The following is a 15,357-nucleotide window of genomic DNA, read 5'->3' as shown; positions in this document are numbered from 1 at the left end:
GTTTCATTTTTTTGGCTTTTTCTTGCTTATAAAAGCCCCGTTTCCAAAGAACGTAGTGGTAATATACCAATGAAGGCCAATTTGTAGTATCCCTTTAATATAATCTAAAGATCTTCAATGAACAACAACCTAAACTTTGGACTTGATGCCAAGTGTCTTCTGTTAAAAGCAGGCAACTGCAGTTCTTTGCTAAAAGCGGGCTTCTGAAGACTACGAAGAGTAGGAACAGCAGCCTCATTTCATTAATGGCGCTCTGCAATGAGAGGGCAGTGCTATGCTGGGTAGTCAATGAAACGAGATTGCAGAAATGCAGCAACACAGCTTGTGTGGTCATTTAAAATACCTGGCTGTGTTGCAAACACCGAATTTATTTTACCCTTTGTCTTTTAACACGACAGATAACCTTGGCATTCATACTGCAACAGCGCAAAAGAGGGAGACAAAGAATGCACTGTTGCACTATGAACCCTAACCAACTCGCGCAGCTTTTTGTCCTCCAGAACTGGCATGTTCAGTGCGGAAGCAAAAAAGCAAGACTAAGCAGCACCCTTTTAATTCAAAAAAGATTTACATGTATGCAACTGACACTGAAAGCCCAAATGGAATAGTTCTGGCATGGTTAGCTTCACGAATCTCCAGATGAAGAAGCACCACCAGGGTTAGGCGTGGCCAAAGCACGTTTGGATGCATTGATGTCATCGCCTTTGCCGCTTTCTGGCTCATCTCCCTTTTTCTCCGTTTCCTCTTTGCTTGCATCCGTAGGTTTTACACATTCACTGCTGCCAGCTGATTCATTGCCTGCAACTTCATCTTTGGTCTCATCTTTTCCTGCTGCTACTTCACCCGCATCTTCTTCTTCAGGAGGCCCATGGTCTCCAGGGTTATTTTCGTGTTCCAGGAGAATCTCCTCTGGGTCTGGGGCACGTGGCAGGAACTCCTCGTTCGGATACATTGTGCGAAAAACATCTCTTGCCTGCAAGGTTGAGTATAACGCATTAACCAAGCCGAATGATGCATCATTACGACATGCTGGGCACAAGATTAATTTGTTTCCTTAAATATTTCAAGGGTAACTATCCTTTTTGAGAGCACTAGTGTCACCTTCAAACCGGGGCTTTTATTACATTTTTTTTTTTACTATGGACGAAGGGGAAATGCAGTTGAAGATGATGCTTCTGAAAGCTGCCAGTCCTGAAGTTGCAGGGGGAACAAAGCACGTTTCCATATGGCAAGAGGCCAATTGCAACTGGCCCCAGGATGATGTAGCAAATCGCTTTCCTTTATGCAGCATGAGCTGACTATGGCACAAAAGCAAAGTTTACATGTCAATTTTTGTTTTTTTCATACTGCATCAGTTGGCAATGGCAGATGAATACTGCATCAGTTGGCAATGGCAGATGAAACAAAATTCGCTAAAAACACTGAAGTGAACAGCACCCCAAGACACAAGAATGGCAGCCCATACAGTGAAAAACAAAGGTACTAGCCTCATTGACTGAATGCTCATAGTCCAAGTAAGGGCCAGGAGATGACACCAGTATTAGGCCAGGAGGACAGTTCTCATTCAGTGGAGCTTGCGTGGTGTCTTCGACATTGAAATACAGCACGTATAATGCCTTTGGCTTGGAGCTGTCCTCGCCTGAACAAACAAAACAATATATCCAAATACATTGCAGTGCAATACCTCCACGACCAGCAATTTAGAACAACACATGCCCTTATATTTCAGCCTATGACACAAAATTCTTTTCGGTACCTTCAGGTAACTGAGATGTGTTGAAAAGAATTTTCACAGCAGGCTCCAGATCTTTCTCGGCGGTATCCTGAATACTGCCACATGTCAGATGAACAACAACTGCAAAATGAAAGAGCAGGAGAAAAATGGGATCATACACTTTTCATCAAATCGATCATAGGACATTCTTACCAGTTCATGCGTGACTGCGCTCGTAAAAATAGCTTGTAAAAATAGCAGCACCAATAAGTGTGTAGCTGGAAACATGTTCAATAACACTAAGAATATGTACTTCTGATTTCACTTGTGAATTTTTTCCCACCTGTTCATATTGTGTCTCAAATGTGGATATTATGTAAGTAAGGGCAAATATATTTCTAACTATATATATTTCTAACAATATATATGGCAATGTGGCCCAGTAAAGTTGGGGAAGAAAGTGGCTTGGCACATGCTAACAGAAGCACACAGCAGAACAAGAAAGGAAAAATTAAGAAAAAAGGGGCCCTGCATACATTCCCCCTTCTGCACATTTCATTCAAATTTGCAAGAGGTTTTTAAAGAGCATACTTAAGGGGGAACGCAGGTCTTGGAGGTGAATTTTTAAATTTTTTTGCTTAGAGCAATGAAGTTTGGCAGGCTTATTGGAAAGTTCACTGAATACTTAAAATTTCACTGAAAAAGCAAATATTTTTAACATTATAAATTTCTATACTGTTAAGTGGAAGCCCACAAGGCCGATGGGACCCCCCCCCCCCCCTGCACCTGTTACCACGAGCGGTCATGCCCGGGGGGGGGGGGGGGGGGGGGAATCGAGGAATGTACGTCGAGGCGTGACGCCCGCGCTTAGGGTGAAAGGCGGCACTAATCCTTTCTGTCCCGATGCGTGGCAATCGGTGGAATGCGCATGTAGCGAGCTGCCTACGCGGAGTCACGCGCCCAGCACGTTCCAGGAGGAGCGAGGTCCACTGGGCTCGGACCGGCGAGCTCTGGGCTCCGCCCACTTGCACATACGGTGCCACTGCACTGCGGTTGGTTAAAATTGGGCGAGAGCTAGATTACTCAAGCTCCGCCCAATTATCGAAGGGGTTAAAACCCGTGGGAAACAACGTCTTGGGACGAGCGCGCCGAGTCTCAAGCTCGGCCGTTTTTAACAGCCTTTTTTAAACAGCCTTTTTTTAAACTGCCTTTTACTCACCTGCCTTTTTTTGTCAGTGCCGTCTTTAATAAATAAGTTTTGCTTTGAGAAGTTGGAACTGCTGCCCCAACCGGCAACGTGTCGCTGGACGAAGACCTGAAGTACTCCTCGTACTGCTAACTGCCGTTCCCATCGATAGGAGGGCAAGTGGAAAGATTAACTTATACCATGCTTCATTGCTACACCAAACTTTCAGAAAGCCTGGCATGACAACAAAACATAGTACAAGTCTGCTGTCACTACCATGCTTTTATCCAAAGGAATGGTTGATGCAGTGACAATCTCCAAATATTTTTAGCAGCCTGATTTTTTTCGACACAGAATGTTATACCCATGCTTGCGCAATACACTCATTATTATCGTGTCAAATTAGTGATGGAATAAAAAAAGTGAGCAAGTAATTAGTATCGCAAACTCACTGCACAAAAAAATTACCAACGACCACAATGCTAAAAACTGCAAGAAAATCCATGAAGCCATTGTTGTGCAGCGCTTTTTGCAATAAGGGCAGCCAGGTCAAAAAGACACTTGAGAAAACTAGCATTTTCATGGAGATATCAGCCGATTTTGTGCTACCTACGGTCACAAAAACATTTTTTGAAGTCACTTTTGCGCTGTTTCCGGGGAAAATTTTTCACAATATAATTGAAGGACCTAATACATAGGAAACCTGGTGTTTTCTAAAATTTAATTTTTTTGTGAGATTTTTGATTTGAAAGCCCTGTCCCCCCTTACATTGAAGTAAATTGCACAGATGAACTCAAAATCTGCTTTTCCGCAGTGCTGCCTAAATCACGTCAACGACAGTTATAAGTGGCATCCAACCATCAGTCTGCAGAATGGAAAACTGAAGCATTCAGTGGATGAACCGCAATGAACCATAGGTGTCTGAGCTTAAAGGGGTGTAAATGAATTCGAAACTAATAGTAATTTTATTTGAACAATTTCGAATCTTATACTTATAGAACACAAAAAAGTTGAATGGCACAATAGGCATTTTCGAAATCATGTATTTTTCGAACACACAAGGCCACGACATGAAAAAAAAAAAAAAAGAATTCCTTGAAGCTTTGTCGCACGTATTGAAACTGCGTCGTGTTTCTGCAAAAATGGCCATAGGAAATTGGGGGAGCGAACCTACATGTGGTGCCTCTAACTGCTGCTCTCAATTGCGATTACATCATTGTGCAGCTGTTGCTTTTAAGTGGTGACTACATGACATGTGCTAGGCATATGCACTACAAGCCCAACGCTACCCTGCGTCAGGCATCGGAAAAGGGCACCCATCTCCATGTCTCGTGCTAGCTCCCCTTCACGCTCTTGTCGTCGCGCTTGTTTAGTGAATTTCACGCGCAGAAGAGCGACTGCAGCAGCTACAGTCAGCTCAGACTTGTTGCGCGAAGTCAAGGGGGTCGCACGTCTTCCGATTAGAGATAGTATTTAGCACAGTATGATCCGCTTCCATGGGATGCCACAGCGCATGTGCAGATCGCCTTGAACGTGCCACAAGGTGCCAGTTTGCATGGCTGTCCTGTCGGGGCCAATCAGCAAATGCACACTGGTGGCGCGCGGAAGCGGATACTCTATATTAAATCTCTCTATTCATGCATGCCGCCGTGCCGGTTACGCTGCATGTGCACCACGTGTAGCGTGGCCATAGACAGCTGGCAGGTCTGGGCACCATGCTTCCGCCTGCTTGCACCTGCTGTGAGCATGAGTAGACAGGCTCCGGCATATGTGCAGGAGCGCAGTCACATGATGCAGAGTCAGGGCCTTGATTGCGTGCGCACCACAGTGCCATCCCAGAGGAGGTAAGCTTAACTGAAAGCACACACAGCAAGAGTTCCAGAAATATTTACTAGACTAATTTTTCAAGATTTCAAATACCAAACATTCAGGTCGAATCGAATATCGGATACTTTACTATTCAACTGAGTATTTGAAATTACTGAATATTCATCAATATAATGGTGCTAAGCTTCTCAGCATATATTAATAGCATGAAATGGCACTGAGGCACCTAAGAAATGTTCGATGAGGACCATTTATCATGACCTTGGCTTCGGTAAACCACTCTCTGCATAATTTGTGTGTCAACGAAGGCCTACAACAGATATAAATGGACAAAACAAAATGGAAGAAAACGTGCGCACGTGTTGTTCATTTCTTTCCCAGAATTTATGCAGCGCAATGCTGACTGAAGAGGTGCCTAACACAAAGCGCGCCATGCCTACACATATTCTTAGCAATGACCCAAATTCCACTGTGAATAGCTACATAACTCACAGAGTCCAGGTGGGCAGACCATCATGCCAGGTCCTTGCTCTAGGACCAGTACCGAGCATGGCAGCTGCTCGCTTTGAGGCAACCTCAGCAGGGTGATCTGGCAGAGTAAAGGCATGATCAGCAGCAAAGAACTCCTGCCAGCTCTCGTACCTTAATTTTCATACTTAATCTTGTCCCAGGCCTGGGATATTGTAAATTGTCTAATCATACTACAACCTCAATATCAGTGCTATTGCTGTGGTTTTTACTCTGCTAAGTGGAAATTTGCCAGCAGAAAATATTGTGATATAATGTAGTATAATGTATTCTCAACATATATTACCTGAAATTCTCTTTTTTCATTCTGAATTCAACATGGCGCCATAGTAATATTTATTTTTTTGTTTGCATAACTACATGACAGCAACCCCCTGTTCAGCCTTTTGCTCTGGAATCTCCATGTTTACCATAATTATTTGCGATGCTTCTACAAACCAAATTACTTTTATAATTCTGATTTCTGATGCTGTCATGATAATATAACTCTCATGTGATGCACTGATGATCTACTGCAGTGTAACATTGTGCTTTTGCACCAGGGGACAGGAACTAAAAGGCAATCGATCTGCAGATGTGCATGCAATCTGTAAGTGTTGTCCACTGTTGAGTTCTCCTTCTGAAAGCCATTTGTCACTTGAAGGGAGCCCAGTTTTTCTGTGACTCAATCAGAAATTACCTTGGTGTAAATATCTTGCATGCACTAGAACAATGGGTCTACGATTTACCATATGGCATCACCTTTCTTGTGCATTAGCTTTGCACTAGCATTCTTTCATTTGTCTGGCATGCTAAAGGTAACGACTACATCCCCGCCAATTTTTCAGCAGATCTTTCCACCACAGTAGCAGCATTCCAAAAGATTAACTTGAACAGCACTTTCCATTATCATTAAACCATTTATTAATGCGATAACATTTAGGTTGTCATCTCACAAAAATTTTCAGCTTCTCTGTTGTGAAATTCCAGACTGTGAGAGTGTCGTCATATCATCAGTTCCACCAGATTTATTAAAAGTCTGAGAACCCTTAAAATTTTGACGTTGGCCCACCCCCCAAAATTGCAAAGGACCTCCAAAATTTTGGAAGTAAGCCCGCCCCAGAAATGAATTAAGGCAGATTTGTGAGTGGATTAGTATAATCTCATATGATAACCCAATATAAGGTACTAGAACATTCTAGAAAGTTATGACTTATGCATACCATATAAGGGCAACGGAACCGGTTCCAACAATAGTTTTGGTGGAAAAATTGCAAGAACAATAGACACACTCATTGTAGACACCATAGCAGGCAACCTAACTGCGATAACATTTTTTTTAAGAAGGCCCCCTAGTTTCTTTGCGTATCATCAGTCCATGCATTAGATTAAAATTTGATACACAAGAAGAGCCCATCAACCTACCCTCCACCGTCTCAATTCATGGGCCAGGTACAAATGCACCTGTGCCCTTTTCTTTTGCAATTTGTTTAATAAAAACAATGCACAGGTCAAAGCTATATAATTTTTTTCGTGTGCTAATTGCTTGCATGCTAATTTTATGGTAAGCAAGGCAAGAATTCTGCTGTGGCTATACCTGTTCCTTTTCTGCAGAGTGAAGTGATGCATCAGAGATGATTATCGCTCGTGACACTCTGCAAAGAATGAAGCTTTCTCATGACAAGGCAACGCACACTGTTGCTATCAAAACATAGTCTTCCTCCATGTTAGAAACAAAACCATTACCTTTTTACGTCCCTGGATGGAGCAATCTCGGCTGGGGCATAGCTGGCTCCCATAACAACCCACCTGCACGTCATGTTCACAGGGTGTGCACTTCATTATCTGAATATAATGACTGCCTTACATGTACAAGCAAAACTTGCACATCAATTGCTGCTGCATGCTATGCACACACATGCAGTGCGCATGCATTAATTTCTTCAATGCCCACTATAAAAAGCTGGTAGATATGGTAACAGGACATGAAATTATGTTATGATTTCCTTCCTTAAAATTAGTGGAAGGATGGAAAATGCAGAACTGCACACAATCTTTATTAGGCAGCCATGAACTTTTGAAGCCACTAAAAGTGCAAGATGTGCAGTGATTTGAAGATTCTTTAGAAATGCAACTCACAGAAATGACTCAAAACACACCTGAACCTCAAGTCTCACTGCAAATTTTGGCACCCAAGAGTGAGCAACATATAGAGTGAACTTTTGGTTTCTGTGCATAATCTACTATCAGTTCTTCAATGCAATCTGCAGCCTTATCTTGCAAAATGACGACTGATAACAACCAGTATTGTGTGGGGCAGTTGCTCTGTCTGAGCAGGGCAATCTAATCTGAACAGCATAATTAGTAAATGTGGGTTCTCTACTAGGCGTGCTACATTGGTGACACTGTTTTTACCACCCATTTCAATTATAAATGAACACAAATTTAAGCACTTTTCAATTACAGTGGAATTTCATAATTTAAATCATAGTTTATTTGAATTTACATATGGTCCCATTAACATCGTGTATTTCAATGAGAGATCACACCCACTGCATGGGCGTGCGCAATGGTGATTAAACAATGTGCACCCATCACACTACCCGCTACATTTTATGAATGAGGGCATGAAAAGCTCTAGTCTGTTTTTTTTCCTATGCCAAATGGAATCCTGCCAGACTTGAGCTTTTGCATCACGAGAAAAACTAGCGCATGAATCTAGCATGAGTGGCGTTAATATATTATCGGAACAAATTTTTGATTGAAACACTTGAGCCAAAATTTGCCCTTGTTCTCTAACGACAACTCTTGCTCATTGTGTGGTGTAAGGGAGATCAAAACAACTCCTGCGAAAGAGAGTGATATTCGAGTGGAGGAGCCTCGTCCAACTGTGCTCAGCTAAAGATTCACGTTAGCAAGCATTGGTAAAGCAATAGCGACGTTGCCACTAGTTCAACATTTTATGCAAATTGCTGTTTTATCAAAGCTCTGGTCACTGTAAAATTGATATATCCATTACCTCAGAACACCAATCTATCAATCTAGCTTGACTTCATCGGTCAAAAGGAAATATACAGAATCGGGAAATATGACATTTCTACTTTACTTTTTCATTTACTACAAGCATCACAGCATTTTATTCAAGACATTTTTCCTGCAAAAAAGAAAAAACCTATGAATTAAACACTGAACAAAATATGAATGAGTTCACAATGAAAAGCAGAAAACCTGCAACTACTGCTTGTCTTTCGTTAGACGGCCGTTCTGGAGCAGTATAACAAAGTGCCACAGTACAGTTATTGGACTTTTACCTGCAGTTGAATCGCCTGCCGTTGGATACAATTCCTGTGCAAGCACCTTCTTCATTCAGCAAGATGGCACTGGGTCCCCTCTGGAGGTGGTAGATGCCTCCATAAACAGCGCACAGCCTGAAATGCACATTTCAAGCTCAACCAGTATATATTCACACAGGTTGACGTAAATGACCACACAGTCAACAGAACAGATGCACGAATAAAGCCAGTTTACAGAATTTCATGAAGGACATTAGACAGTCTAGATGTGGCTGCAAGACAAGCCTCCAATCTTATTAACCTCAGAAAAAAAAAAAAAGGCGCTCACCTGCAGAAGCACTGTGGCAGCTCTCCACTCCCATACAGAGAAGCCAGAAATGGACTGTTGCCATACCTCCCCAGTGACTCGAGAAACTTCTGAACAGATTTCAATGCCTGCTCCGGCCATAAAAAGCAAACAAGAGAGCAGAATTACTCCGAAAGCAGCACTTTTAAGCAGCCTGACGTGAGTTCTCAATGCGCACAATGAAAAAGTACCAGCTGGTGCCATCAATGGTGGATTTGTGCCAATGACAGTGATCATAGATGGGGCAACTTGAGCCGCCATACAGCTAGTGACCATGCCAACACATTACACTACACGCTGCTTTACCAAGTCCACAAATTTGATAGCACAGTCTATTTCTATTCACTGTGCATGCAGTGACTCCAGCACTAGGTAAGACAAGGCAAAGCACAGAGCATATGGGTAGATTTCACTTTCAAGGACAATAAAGGGTTGCTTTGACTAAACGATGTATCCACAAATTTATTGACTTTATCAAATATCAAAAAATGCTAGTCCCAAGCATGCGGAAAATAAAATACAATACAGAACACAGTAACAAAAAACCATGTAACCTATTCATCCTGACACATGCCTCCATCAAAGAATAACAATAAAATTTGTTCAAGTTGTTCAAGGAAAAAAAACTTAAGAATGATTGCTTTCATGAAAACTCGTGTTAGAGAATTTGGATGGAGGTACTGCATGTCTCAATGAAAACATGGTGTGCTGTTCCATCTTGTAAAGGAGTTGGGCGATAACAATTTTATGTAGCATTATTCTTAATACGTTGGAATAGTTCAATGCTATCTTTTATTTTTGGACACTGAAAGTGCCAGACAATGCGATTTGCTTTGTGAATTTATTTGTGCACAGAATTTATTTGTAAGGTTTTGTGTGTATGCCCCACACTATACACACATTGCTCCAAGCCTAACTAATGAAAAATTTAAAAGGTAATTCTTAGACATAGCAATTCTCAAAAGATGTCACAACTGAAATTCATCGTAAAATAAATGAATAGTCTTTCCTTAATTAAGTTCAAGCTGTAGGACAAGTTGGTAGTTAGTATTTGGGCAAAATATCTAGTCAGAGCATTTTTGTAAACTAACAGACCAAGTTCCAGCACTCATGAAGAAAAGAATGACTTTTGTCTGTATGTTCACTATCGAGTCATTAGAACAAATGACTCCTCTTCCTAAGTATCAGCAAACAACTAAGCCTGTAAAAAAAGGCCACATATGCTATTCATTCACAAAAAAAAAGAAAAGCAAATGATCCAATTTACTGGCCCCCTCGTGACATTACTTGGTTAGGTAACTATGCTCATGCCAGTGGAAAGTTTGCTATCCTCTGTACTGCCACCCTGTCGCCACACCTAAGTAAAAATCGGTCGAAAGATTCAGGCACTGTACACTCCTATGTCCAGGCTGTTTCTGAGAGCTTGCCTGAAGTGTTGGTGTCGTACCGTCCACCATGGCAATGGCATGCAGTACATAGTGCTCGACATTCTTGCTGAGCTGCTTTGACTGGAGGAACTCCAAGAAGGGCCTGCCTTCAAAGCCTGTTAAAGCATCGAAAACAGCTCCATCTTAGTTTGTATGCCAACAGCAGGAAAAACCAAAAATGCGCACAACAGCCAGCTCCCAAAGGTAACGGGTCAGTGTGTTCACTCCATTGATATGGATGCTCGCGTGACCCCGCCTTGCTGCTTTTAAGCTTCCAGATGCACGGTACAAGCGCATAAAGCCGCAGTCTCCATGTGTTCTTATAATAAAAGTAGCCCGTGATGCACACCAGCATTAAATCATGTGCATGAAGGCTGAGGAGGATGCCACAATGGCATGTGCACGTTAAAGATAAATGCACCAACTAAAAGCTGGTTCCAATAATTACCGGCAATGTTTAAGTGCCAGCGATGCTGAAGAGAGAAAAATACACAACGCTTGTTCATTTCTTATCCAACAGGCTTATCCAATGCTCAGACAACAGGGTTATGTGGCACTCACTTAAGGAGTTAACAAATAGCTGCCTGCTTTTTGCAACATAATATACACATAAAATCAAGAACACTAAGGCAGAACACAATGTGGGTACTCTTTCCAAATCAAATATTAAAAACTGCTTGAACTGGGTACAGCAACAATACTACGCCGGCTATGTAAACAGTAAACATTTACAAGGCAACAAGCATCACTGAAAATAAGACAACCAATGAGGGGAAGCAACGGGTAGAATGTCACAGAATACAGTTTTTACTTTTTTATAATTTTTTAACTAGAACCTGGTTCTGTACACACTGAAAACTCAGCTGAGGAAGGAAGCGCTGAACAAGCAAGAACATTAAACCAACGGAGGGAAAGAAAAATATACGAAACGAATTAACGAAAAGGAGCTGCAGAGAAGTTCAACTCACCTCTGTACTCTTCAGAGTGCTGCTCAAACTCCTTGCAGAAAGTGAGAAACTTCATGAGCATGCGCTTCTCCACGACGGTCACATTTTTGGAAGTGAACACGTCGGCACGTGAGCAGGGCACCTGCTGCAGGCCTCCATTGTGCAATGTTAGAATGCGCGTCAGGGCCTTGAATTCAGCATAGCGGGCAATGTTAGATGAGATGAGCAGCTCCACAAGTGGGCCCCTGCTGAACAGAAGCTGGAAAGCACAGTGAGTGAGAAGGTCACACTTTCGGCCAAATGTGTGGGGAGCACAAGACAAAAATGGCCAGAGAAAAACTTTCCATTGGAACGAGTATACATGCAGATTACCAGGCAATGCTATGCATAAATGCGACACTATATGGACTGCATGTGTTGGTGGCTCTAGTGCATAGAACAGAACCTTCCTGTATTACATTCTATGATGGAGTTAGAACAATGCAGGTCACAGAGAAAGCTTTGAATTATGAGCACATGCTTTAACAAATGGCACGCGTAAAAAAAAAATAACATCATAAGAGATGCAACAAAAGTACTGGGATGGTTGTGCTTCCAGCAATCGGATGCTGCCAGTATCAGAATGCAGTTCATATCATGCTGCTTGAAGCACCTGTTATATACTTTAGTACTGAGCCAGACACTTTCCTCTCCCCCATGTTTCCCCTGCAAAGCCGTGAGAAAGCGCACGAAGGAATACAAAAAAAGACGTGTTTTAAATGAACGTTTATCTGACTTTAGCTAGCAGGTTCTTTGCTTTGAAGCCATCACGTGACAATCTGCTGATTTTCTCTGACCAGTGTCTTCAAAAAGAAACGAAACAACCTTCAGCACTGGTAAAACTTTTCTTTCCATCATTTTTTTTCAACAGGGAAAATTTTCACTAGAAAAGAAATGCTGCCCCTGAAGGCAACAAAAGGATTATTGGGCTAGATCCAATCCAAAAATTTGCTTGAATGATTATAAGCAGCAGGTGGCACCAGCCTAGGGAGCATAATTGGCCAGTCATGCTGCACTAGGCTGGCGCTTTAAGAAAGCAGTGTCAGTGCTGTTATAGGCAATCATGATACAAATACATCCTTTTGTCAGCATGCAATATCAGCGATCCCTTGGTCACTACAGCATGAATGACATTGAGGCAATATGCACTCAAGTGATGGCAGCACCCTACTATAATCAATGTTACTTACATACCATGCCAACATACAGGAAAAAGAAAAGTGTCAGTCCAAACTGTGTGCACTTTTTCAAATCTCTCTGCAAGTTCCATGAAACATGTAAAGAAGACCACTTCAGTTTGGTGATCATGACCATATTGCCTTGCACTCTTCTTCGCGGTGTTCAAACTATGCTTACAGAATCCACAAGCTGCCTACATCAGCACTACTATAGAAACACTAAAGCAGGACTGCTTCAGTTAACTCCCTCAACACAATCCCCAGGTTCCCACAGCATGCTCTTCAGCAAGAAAATAAACAGGACTTCACAACCAAGCACAAAATCGGCCTTCTCACCTTTGGAGCAAGATCCAAGTTAAACTTCCGTGAAACATTCACCAGCTTCTCTAAAGACCACTGCTCCTTGACCTTGACAGGCTCCTTTTCCTCGGGACTCCCCGACACGTTGCCACCACTTGTTCCAGCAGCTTGTTCATTGGGCTCCTCAATAACACCATCTGACGCACCTTCTGTGTGCTGTGTCGCACTTCCATAGGTTGCATCCACAGAGCTCCCGGCACCTTCACTTGCCACAGTGTGATAGGCAGCACTGACTTCTTCGCTGCCTGCTGCTGTTGGGGGTTCATCACTACCATGCAAACTCAACTCGGCAGGCCCAATGGGATGTTCAGTACTCTCCACAGACAGGGGGCAAGGGCAGTTGGCAGCCACCTCATCAGTGGTGCTCTCAGTCGACACCGATAGTGCCGGCTCTTCGCCGGCCCTAGAGATTTCATCAGCAGAGGCTGTCTGCAGCTGCTGCACAAGGGCTGGTTCGGGGCTCTGCAAGGGGCTGTCGGGCAGCTTCTCAGGCCTGTATGAGTTGAACAGATTAAGTGCCTTGCCAAAAAAAAAACATGCACAAAAGCACTAAGTTGAACCACGCTACTCAGTCAAACAGGCACGTAAATTTCAAGAAAATTTTTATCTCTAAAAGAATACGAACATGCTAAAAGAAAAAAAGTGCAAGGCATTTTACTACCTTTTCTAAAGAGCTCTAATATTCAATGTGGGCTCAGCTGTGGCAATGAAACAACAACAGAAACCATTTCAGCTAGCCTTGTAAGCAACAACTCATCACTCAAAAAAAATTCAAGAGAATGTACACAGGGAACCCACAGTTTTTGTTCTTTTTTTCCAAACCACACGCTACAACTCCTGTATTGCCACAGTGCCACTCATTAGGTGCACTTGCATGAATTCAAGCCAGCTGACTGTGAAAGTAAGCCACAGTTCCATGCTGCTAAATTCAAGCAACCATTCTATTCTGTTTAGTTGATTTCAAGAGAACTGCTTATCAGAGGTAAAGTTCTATCACATCTCATCATTTTTGTTGTACAGATTGAAGTGCGTCCAAGGGAAGGGCTCCGACAGCAGGTGCTGCGAATTTTTATTACAGTGTAGGACACAAGTGTTTGACCACGTTAAAATTCTGAAAAAGCAAGCACAACTCATATAGTAGGCAGTTAAAAACATCTTAATGAAGTACTACAGCCATGTATGACACATATTCCTTGGCCACAGCCAAAGCATAATGAAATTTCTAAATAGATGGGACTTGCAGACTCTTGAGGGAGCTGCTTCAACAGCGCCAGAATGCGTGGTAGTGCATACACCGTTGTCATTCCTAGCACAAAGTATCCTCAATTCACATAGCATTTATGCCAATGAACTTACACATTAATTATCTCTTGTACATTTGTGACTGCTGAATGGCTTTGTGCAGTGACCATAAGTCTTTCACCAGGACCTAATGGAACTTGTGCAGGCGGCTCAGATGGAGGTACTGGTACATTCTGCAAAAGATAATGCGGAAATGTGGAGACATTGCAAAAGCACTTTATAATATGCGGCGCACATTATGTGTACCACATAAACCTAAAGTATCTGGGAGCCGTGTTTATTCTGCGCATCTCAGTAATGTATCTCCCAGTTATGTTTCATACAACGAGATGATTAAATCTGAAATACGTTGCAAAAGGTACGAGGGTTCTGCGCGAATGACCACAAGAGTATATGACTTACGTACCTGAGCAATCATCCATTCTCGCAGGCTGCTGAAGTTGTAGCTAGCCCATAGGCTGCCATAATGAGCTTCTCTGTGATTTAAAACAACAAATCCGTCAACGCATTTACATCCACTGGCTTTCTCGATGTGCGACACAAAACAAGAACTAAATTAAGTGATGTGCGCGCGTACTTATCCAGATGCAGAACTCTCTGTCCAATTCTTGCCACTGCAGCAGCCACAATTGACTCTGGCATACCTGCAATATATTGCAAAAATTAGCAAAAAAAAATCTAGAAGACATTCATGCTTGTTGCTCGCCGGTCTTGGGAAACTACAAGAGCTTTTCAACACATTGCTTTCGCTTTGCCACGTTTGTTTTACAGTACTCTGAGAATTAAAAAGCGTACAATCCGCTACTGAGGACTTCCCCAGAATTAAAACAATGTTGCAACACCGCGAACTACGTCCCTAAACAAGCCGAGCGTCTTATTCATTACATCAAAATTAAACTGTCAAAAGCTCCATTCTCAGCGCTTCGCATCGAACGAACGGACGCACCTGTTCCAATGACGATCACATCATGATCGGCTGGAAGGTCGTCCATCTGAAGCTAGTATAACCAAGCGTCTTTTGTTTAATACAAAAATCGCGTTACGATATAACCGGCTTCTTCAGGAGAAATGCTTTGATGCTTCTACGCCACAGCAGAACGTATTCCAGAACCAGCAGCGCTTTTGTAGTATCGTCCGCCTCTTCGGCGTACGGCGCATAGCACGCACCACACGTGGGCAAGACGGCAACCTGTTTGATGAAAACAAATTGCAGATTTTCAGTAATTAACAA

The 15,357-nt window shown here is 42.5% G+C and overlaps 1 protein-coding gene across 1 annotated transcript; it reads right to left on the bottom strand.

Annotated features, from left to right (window-relative positions):
- Positions 1 to 537: 537 nt before the first annotated feature.
- Positions 538 to 15,291, bottom strand: Rep (Rab escort protein). Its single transcript, XM_077663022.1, has 15 exons — positions 15,073 to 15,291; positions 14,704 to 14,770; positions 14,533 to 14,602; positions 14,181 to 14,299; positions 12,801 to 13,317; positions 11,269 to 11,506; positions 10,301 to 10,416; positions 8,856 to 8,962; positions 8,546 to 8,662; positions 6,981 to 7,043; positions 6,832 to 6,889; positions 5,220 to 5,316; positions 1,757 to 1,855; positions 1,488 to 1,639; positions 538 to 973 (listed from the first exon to the last, which is right to left on the bottom strand). Exons 1-15 carry the CDS (start codon positions 15,116 to 15,118, stop codon positions 626 to 628), a joined length of 2,214 nt encoding a protein of 737 aa, XP_077519148.1. The 5' UTR covers positions 15,119 to 15,291; the 3' UTR covers positions 538 to 625.
- Between the last annotated feature and the right edge of the window lie 66 nt (positions 15,292 to 15,357).

The sequence above is a fragment of the Amblyomma americanum genome, chromosome 4, assembly GCF_052857255.1.
Source record: "Amblyomma americanum isolate KBUSLIRL-KWMA chromosome 4, ASM5285725v1, whole genome shotgun sequence".
Classification (NCBI taxonomy): Eukaryota; Metazoa; Arthropoda; class Arachnida; order Ixodida; family Ixodidae; genus Amblyomma; species Amblyomma americanum.
This window is presented reverse-complemented; position numbering and strand designations above follow the sequence as displayed.